The 8606-nt window shown below is 49.2% G+C and overlaps 1 protein-coding gene across 1 annotated transcript in view; it reads left to right on the forward strand.

Annotated features, from left to right (window-relative positions):
- COPRS (coordinator of PRMT5 and differentiation stimulator) overlaps positions 1 to 7241 on the forward strand; it is a 7618-nt gene extending 377 nt beyond the window's left edge. Inside the window, exons 2-4 of the mRNA XM_049788799.1 lie at positions 1507 to 1577; positions 5969 to 6168; positions 6825 to 7241. Coding sequence (XP_049644756.1) covers positions 1507 to 1577; positions 5969 to 6168; positions 6825 to 6994 — 441 coding nt within the window. The 3' untranslated portion in view covers positions 6995 to 7241. The remainder of the gene's footprint in view (positions 1 to 1506; positions 1578 to 5968; positions 6169 to 6824) is intronic.
- The last annotated feature ends 1365 nt before the right edge of the window (positions 7242 to 8606 follow it).

The following is an 8606-nucleotide window of genomic DNA, read 5'->3' on the forward strand; positions in this document are numbered from 1 at the left end:
GGTCGGGGTGGGCCCAGGCCAGGTGAGGGCGGCGAGGAGGTGGGCTGGCCCCCAATTCGGGGACCCCTGCCCGAACCCCGAGAGGGCTCAGGCGCTCTCGCCGTTTCTTATTCACTGATCCCCAAAGTCTGACCCCCCATTGATAGGGGGTTGCCAGAAACTTGTTTTGGTTTGCGCGCCAGGCAGCTGATATGTCAAAGACCGTTATCACCCCCGTCACCTGCTCGGCCTTGCAGGCAGTGATTTGTGCTCGCTGGGGAGCACTGTGAGGAGAGGACTCCTTTGTTCGGTTGCCTGACACCAGAGACATCTCTCTAGTCCTGGGGTGGAGAAAGGGAAAAAATGGTGGGAGGGGATCGAGGCAGGACTGGGCCCAAGGAGAGCTCCAGTCTTGTGTACTTTTCCCAAGGTGGCAGGGTGGACCAGAGGTGGTGAGCTCTGAGGCTCCAGAATTTGGAGCTAGCGAGTCATGGGGGCTGGAGGTGGAGGTGTGAGTGTGGCTCTTGAGTGTCTTCACCTTCAGGTGGTGGCTTTTGGAGGAACAGAGCACTGATCAACTGAGCAGAGGTGTGTATGTGTGGTTGTGTGTGTGTGTGTGTGAAATGGGAGAGCACCGGGTGTGTGTGTGTGTGTCTGGGTGCTGGAGGTGAGGGGACCCATCAGCTGGCCTGGAGCAGTGAGCACTTTGTCTGGGAGCAGATGAAGTGGATTGACTCCTTGGAGCCAGCCACCTCTCACTTAAGAGATCATGCAGCACCGAGTGCAGCTTGGAGAGAGGGGCCAAGAAGTGGATCTCAATTCACCAAAATGTCACTTTCCTGCTCCACAAGCGTGTTTGCAGTGCCTGTACCGATTCATCCAGCTGCCTACTGGCAGGGCTTTTCCCGAAGGTGATGAAAATTGCTTGTTCCACAAGAAAGAGGTGGAAAAGATGATAGTGCTGGGAGCTGAGAAGTGGGATGCAGCAGGGCAAGAGTTTCTTTTAGCCTTGCTGAGTTTTCGGATGTTAGCCTGGAGATGACCAGATGAGAAGAGTTGGTGTCAAGATAAAGAGTGATAAAAGGAGCTGAGAAGCTCAAAAGTGAACTGGAAGCAGTCACTGTAGGGACAGTCCGGTGCTGAGGGAAAGCCAGGAATGGAGTTGGAATAGTTCAAATGTCAACACGCGTAAAGGAGTACTACTCTCTCTGGTGCAGGGGTCTGGGATCCAGGAGGGTTGCTGAGTACTGGGACTCAAACCCTTCGGAGGTGATGTATGGCATGGCTTCAGTGATGTCCCAGGAGGGCACACCTGCCTGGGCAGGTGAGGCCCAGTGGCTGTGGGAGGTTGGGCTACAGGAATAATCTTAGGTGGAGTGCCCCTTTCACCCCCCAGCAGACATACTGGGTTTAGGATCTTGCCCCTGCAGCTCCACTGGGAGGATGGGTCTGGGGCACAGAGGCAGTAACTTACTCCGGAGCAACCTCAGATAATAAGTCTTTCACCTTTGTTTCATCTCTTTGAAGGTTGGCTTTGCTCCCATTGACTCCTTGACTCAGGAACGAGAGATCAAGAGGGCTGAGGATGGACTAGGCAAGTAGAATGTTGTATGTATGAGTGTGGAACTGGATATTGGGGGAAGTTGGGCAGGGAGAGGGTTTCAGCCCAGACACCTCTTTTCCTTTCTAACCAGTTTCCTCCATGCTGCTCAGGTGCCTTTGCCATCTGAGCGCTCACAGTGCCATTGGGAAGCTGCCCGCAGACATTTACTTGGATTGAGGGTGTTTAATTGAGGGCTACATCCATTTCTTGAAAAATAGGACCCTGCAGCAGCAGAGAGGAGCCTGGAAAGGAGGTCTTTGATCTCAGCACTGTGTACAGGGCTTGAGATTTGTGGTCTTGCCTTGGATAAATCACTTGGCCTTTCTTGTTTTTAAATAAGATTAAAATAGGGTGATTATTACAGTGGGCAGGGCACTTGCCTTAGCATGTGGCTGACCTGGGTTCAATCCATGGGAGTGACCTAAAATCAAAAAAATTAAAAAAAAATGAATTTTTTGGGTGATCCGAGGACAAGGTGAGAAGGTCTAAAACTAATAGTCACTAGTTACTGGACTAGTAAAACTGGACATTTGAATTGATTAGACTTCAAATGAGAAATCCTTTTTTTTGTTTTGTTTTTTTGTTTTGTTTTGTTTTTTGGGTCACACCTGGCAGTGCTCAGGGGTTACTCCTGGTTCTATGCTCAGAAATTGCTCCTGGCAGGCTCAGGGGACCATATGGGATGCCAGGATTCGAACCACCAACCTTCTGCATGAAACACCTTACCTCCATGCTATCTCTCCAGCCCCAAAATTTATTTTCTTTTTTTTTTTTTTTTTGGTTTTTGGGTCACACCCGGCGGTGCTCAGGGGTTACTCCTGGCTGTCTGCTCAGAAATAGCTCCTGGCAGGCACGGGGGACCACATGGGACACCGGGATTCGAACCAACCACCTTTGGTCCTGGATCGGCTGTTTGCAAGGCAAACACCGCTGTGCTATCTCTCCGGGCCCAAAATTTATTTTCTTAATCCCACTGGCTTTATGTCAAACTCTTGGGACCGTGTTGGACAGTCCAGATTATGTAGCAACAGCAGCACCTTAGAGAGCTCAGCTAGATGTTCTGGTTGAGATGAAGTTTTGAACACACTTATAGGAGCCATAGGCTGAGGGTGAGTGAATATTTACTGTTACAGCAGCACAAGTTTTTGTTCTTATTTTTGTTTTTGTTCCACACCTGGCCACGCTCAGAAATAGTTTCTGCCAGGTGAACCATATGTGATGCCCAGGATCAAACCCCGGTCGGCCATGTACAAGGCAAACGCCTACCCACTGTGCTATCGCTCCGGCTCCACAATTCTTTTTTGTTTTTTGTTTTTTTTTGTTTTGGGGCCACACCCTACGTGCTCAGGGGTTACTCCTGGCTCTGTGCTCAGAAATTGCTCCTGATAGGCTAGGGGGACCATATAGGATGCCTGGGATCGAATCCAGATCTGTCCGGGTTGGCCACATACAAAGCAAATGCCCTATTGCTATGCTCTTCGCTCCGGCCCCAAGGCCCAACAATTCTTAAGTATTTATTTTTCTCCCCATCAACCCTCCCCAGGCTGTATTGGGACTAGTGCCCTGGCCTACTGCTGAGATGCATCTTAAGTTTCTTACTATTGAAGTTCTTAGAATGATCCATTTCACAGATGAGGAAACTGAAGCACAATTAAAAACTTTTTTTTTTTTATTGTCTGAGTGTATGGGGGCAGCTACCAGGGCCACACCCATGGTGCTGAGGGTATTGTACCAAGGAGCCAGTTTGGCCTCCCCACCCTGAGCAGCATATGCTCTTTTCATTTGAGCTACATTGTGGATCCCAGGAGGAAATGTTTTTTGATCACAGCCAATGATGCTCAGGACTTATTCCTCATTCTCTGCTCAGGGATCACTCCTGGCAAGACATGGGGTTTTAAACTTGGGTTGATACTTACAAGTCAGGTGCTCTGCCCACTGTCTATTTCTGGCCCCAAGGGAGGAAAATCTTGATGGGAGAAATGACATAAATGTAACCAGGTAACAGTAACAGGTTTTTTGATTTCCCTTTTCGTTTTTGAACCACACCTTGGTGGCACTTGGTTATTCCTGGCCTCTGCATTTAAAATTGCTCCTGGCAGGCTTGGGAGATCATATGGGATACCAGAGATCAAAACCCTGGTCAACTGTGTTCAAGGCAAATATCCCATCTGCTGTGTTATCGCTCTGGCCCCTTCTTTCTTTTCTTGAGGACCACATCCAGCAGTACTTAGGATTATTCCTGGTGGACTTGGGGGGGACGAGCTGTTTGATGCCAGGGATTAAACCTGAGGTGTCCACGTGCAAGGTAAACACCCTCCCCACCGTACTGTTACTCTGGCCCCATTGTAAAAGTCTTTAAAGCATACAGTTCAGTGCTGCATCAGACCCCTAGCAGCTACACATCTGCTGCCTTGTTTGGATTTGCCTATTTCCAGATAGGCAAATGTGAGCTGCATGTAAATAGATTCATATACCTCTGAATTTTTGTATGTGTCTTCTTCCTCTGGGCATGTTTCAAGGTGCGGGTTGTAACTGTATCAGTACCTTCTTTGATGGTACTGATATAAATCTGATAATCCCACCAACATTTTTCTCTGCTCATTTACCCTTTGATTGGCATTTGGAGGTCCACCTTTTAGTTGTTGAGCAGCTGTGCCATCCTGTATATTCTAGTAGATTTTTTTTTTTTTTGGGTCACACCCAGCAGCGCTCAGGGGTTACTCCTGGCTCTATGCTCAGAAATCGCTCCTGGCAGGCTCAGGGGACCATATTGGATGCCGGGATTCGAACCACCATACTACTGCCTGGAAGGCAAATGCCTTACTTCCATGCTATCTCTCGGCTTTTTTTTTTTTTTTTTTGGGATGGGGGAACACCTTGCATTACTCAGGGCTTACTCCTTGTTCTGTGCTCTGGGATCACTCGTGGCAGGCTCAAGGGATCCACATGGGTTTGTTTAGGATCAAACCAGGTCAGCAAGTGCCCTCCCTGCTATGTTATCGCTCAGGCCCCCTGATACATAATTTGTTTGCACACAGGATTCATCATTCCGGGTGTCTGGCAGGAGAATTGCTAGCTTGTGTGGTCTTGCTGTGTTCCAGCTGTCCAGCAATGGTTGTCCTGAGCATTGTTCTCAGGCTCTTTATCTGCCCCCTCTGGCCTGGTGCCATTGCAGCCTGGTGGCCATTGTCCTTGTCCAGACACTGTTTTTGTTATTGGTGGCCTTTTGACACCAGAGGAGTTGGCTCCTGGTGTCTGGTTGGATTCACCTCTCCTGCCTTCATGCCATGCACTGCATATCTACCGCTGCTCATCTCTCATTTGCTTTTTTGAAGACAAAGGGAGGATACTAGAAGAGCAGAAATCTCTGTTCAGACTTGGAGGGGGAATGCTTACCATCTGCCAGAGCCCCTTGCCTGGCCATGCAAACTGCTTGGGGATAGAAACTGTGCCTGCTCTCCTAAGCCTGTCCATGTCCCTGGCCATAAATGGGACTTGCGTAAGGCCTAACATCGTATGGAGGTGAAACAATCAGCCCTACCTCTAAAAATGTAACTGGCATAGTAGTGACCCTGCCCAGTAGTCATAGCAGGAAATGGGGGGTGGGGTGGGAGGACTGAGGCTGCCACTCCTGGGACACTCCTGGCTGACACTCCTGGCAATGCACGACTGAAGGATTCCTAACTGGGGCCTAGGGCCTGGTGCTCTGGTGCTGGGGGCCTCTAGGGCCACAGTTAGCTGTGCTCAGGGACCCTGTGGTGCTGGAACTTGAACTTAGGGCTTTGCACATGCCAGGCATCTCTTTGGAGCCTAAACCATGACCCCAGAACGTGTGTGTGTGTACAAGCACACACCTACATTTAATGATATACTCCTGGTTTTGTTCTCAGCAGTGCTTAGGTGTGTCTCAGGCCCCATAACATGTTTTCTGAAAGTGTCGGGCTGGTCTCTGACTTCTGTGCTCTGGCTGAATTGTTGCCCTCTTCGTGATTCTGCCAAAACTTTCCAAGTTTTCCCAACTTTTCTCAAAACTTTTCCTTGCATGTGGCTGACTCGGGTTTGATCCTCAGCATTCTGTATGGTCCCTGAGCCTGCCAGGAGTAACCCCTGAGCACCACAGGATGTGGCACAAAACAAAACAAACAAACAAAAACTTTTCTTTTTTTTTTTTTTGGTTTTTTTTTTTTGGGTCACACCCGGCAGTGCTCGGGGGTTACTCCTGGCTCCATGCTCAGAAATTGCTCCTGGCAGGCACGGGGGACCATATGGGACGCCGGGATTTGAACCGATGACCTTCTGCATGAAAGGCAAACGCCTTACCTCCATGCTATCTCTCCGGCCCCAAACAAAAACTTTTCTTGTCTCCTTTGTTGCTTTCTTAGCAAGTGATGCCCAGAGTACTCTTAATGACAGTCCCACCCCTGAGGAGGAAGGCTTCGATGTGGATGATGAGGAGTCAGGCGGTGAATCTGGTGCCTGGGAGCTGCCCGAAGAGGTGACAGGCGGCCATGTCCAGGAGCAGGCGGCTGATCTCTTTACTGAGGACTGGGACTTGGAACTGAAAGCAGATCAAGGGAACCCATACGGTAAGTGTGAGGGTCCTGTGTCAGGATTCTGAGTCCAGGTCACTCCTAAAGGCAGGTGATTTGGAGGACAGTATCCATATCTGCGACCTTAGCCTGTATTGTCAGTGACAGTGGGGACAGAAAGAGCACCTTGTGTAAGGCATTTGCCTTGCATGTGGTTAACCTGGGTTTGATTCCTGGCATTCCATACGGTTTCTGTAGCCTGTCAGGAGCAATTTCTGAGTGCAGAGTCAGAAGTAACCCCTAGTGCTGCTGGGTGTGATCCCAAAACAAACAAAAAGTAATCTGAACAGTTGGGCCAGAGTGGGTATGGTGTTTGCTTGTAGGTGGCTGACCCTGGTTCAATTCCTTGTACCCTCTATGGTGCCAACCATCTCTGGAGTGATCCCTTGAGCTCAGAGCCAGGAATAAACCCTGAGCACAGCTGGGTGTGTCCCCAAAACAACAACTAATAAAATTGTGTTTGTGTTCACGAACACACACACACTTACACACACTTACACACACACACACTTACACACACTTACACACACTTACACACACACACACACACACACACACACACACACACACACACTTACTTAGACCAAGTGGAAGTGTCTGGTCTATTCTTGCCTTTTCTCCTTCCTTAATCTGTCTTTCAAAACTGCCTGCAGATGCCGAAGACATCCAGGGCTGCATTTCTCAAGAGATCAAACCTTGGGTGTGCTGTGCCCCACCAGGAGATATGATTTATGACCCCAGCTGGCACCACCCGCCTCCACTGATCCCCCATTATTCCAAGATGGTCTTTGAAACAGGCCAGTTTGATGATGCAGAGGACTGAGCTGCATCTTCTGCCCTCTGTGGCCTGGACTGTCCTGTTCCAGGTCTCTCTTCTGTTCTCTGAGGTGAGATGCTCTGTCTGAAGAGACATTCCCTGTGATCCCCAAGTGAGGTACAGATCCTTGTCTAAGTAAGTCCCTGTCCCCCTGTTCTGTTGTTGTTTTTAAATATACTCCTCCTTGGAATGTGTGTTTGTTTCTATCAGGAGGAAGAATTGTGTTCTTTATAAATAAAGACAGAAAAAAAAACAGATTTAGTGTAACTATTTTTCTTTTTCTTTTTTTCGGCTCATATTTGGCTCTGCACAGTCAGGCCATACTCCCTAGCCTGCATTTAGGGATCATTCCTGGTGGGGCTCTGGGTACCATATGTGGTGTTAGGGATTGAACCCACATTGGCTTTGTGCAAGGCGAGTGCCTTAACCCTGTACTATCTCTCCAACTCTTAAGGTAACTTTTTTTTTTGGTCATACCCAGTGACGCTCAGGGGGTACTTCTGGCTGTGCGCTTAGAAATTGCTCCTGGCTAGGGGGTTCATATGGGATGCCAGGAATCAAACCAGGTTCCAAGTTTGTCCTGGATTGGCTACGTGCAAGGCAAATACCCTGCCGCTATGTTATTGCTCCAGCCCCTAGATAATTTTTTTAAAGTAATTTTTTATTTATTTTGGTTTGGGGGCCATGCCCAGTAGTGCTCAGGGATTATTCCTGGCTTTAAGCCAGGGGTCCTTAAACATTTTTTTTTGGGGGGGGCCACATCCGGCGTTGCTCAGGGGTTACTCTTGGCAGTCTGCTCAGAAATAGCTCCTGGCAGGCACGGGGGACCATATGGGACACTGGGATTCGAACCAACCACCTTTGGTCCTGGATCTGCTGCTTGCAAGGCAAACACCGCTGTGCTATCTCTCTGGGCCCCTCCTTAAACTTTTTTTTTTTTTTTTTTTGTTTTTGGGCCACACCCGGCGATGCTCAGGGATTACTCCTGGCTGTCTGCTCAGAAATAGCTCCTGGCAGGCACCGGGGACCATATGGGACACCGGAATTCGAACCAACCACCTTAGGTCCTGGATCAGCTGCTTGCAAGGCAAACACCACTGTGCTATCTCTCCAGGCCCCTCCTTAAACATTTTAAATAGGGTCCAATTCACTGTTTCTCAGGTGGCCAGACTATAGTTTAAAAAAAAACTATGAACAGTAGTGGCCCACAGGTTGTAGTTGAAGATCCCTGCCTGAGACTGAGAGGAGGAGTTGACAGAAGGAAGGAGAGTCAGAGTGAGGCGCACATCCCACACATGTGCATTTCGGGCCCCAGAGGGATCTTCTGCAGCAGCTAAAACACTCAGCAAGCTGGATAAATGTTCTTTTTTTTTTTTTTTTGGTTTTTGGGCCACACCCGGTAACGCTCAGGGGTTACTCCTGGCTATGTGCTCAGAAGTTGCTCCTGGCTTGGGGGACCATATGGGACACCGGGGGGATTGAACCGCGGTCCGTCCAAGGCTAGCGCAGGCAAGGCAGACACCTTACCTTTAGCGCCACTGCCCAGCCCCTGGATAAATGTTCTTGATGGGCTGTGGGCTATAGTTTGGAGATCCCTGCTCTATGCTCAGGAATCACT

This window comes from Suncus etruscus, chromosome 1 (assembly GCF_024139225.1).
Source record: "Suncus etruscus isolate mSunEtr1 chromosome 1, mSunEtr1.pri.cur, whole genome shotgun sequence".
NCBI lineage: Eukaryota > Metazoa > Chordata > Mammalia > Eulipotyphla > Soricidae > Suncus > Suncus etruscus.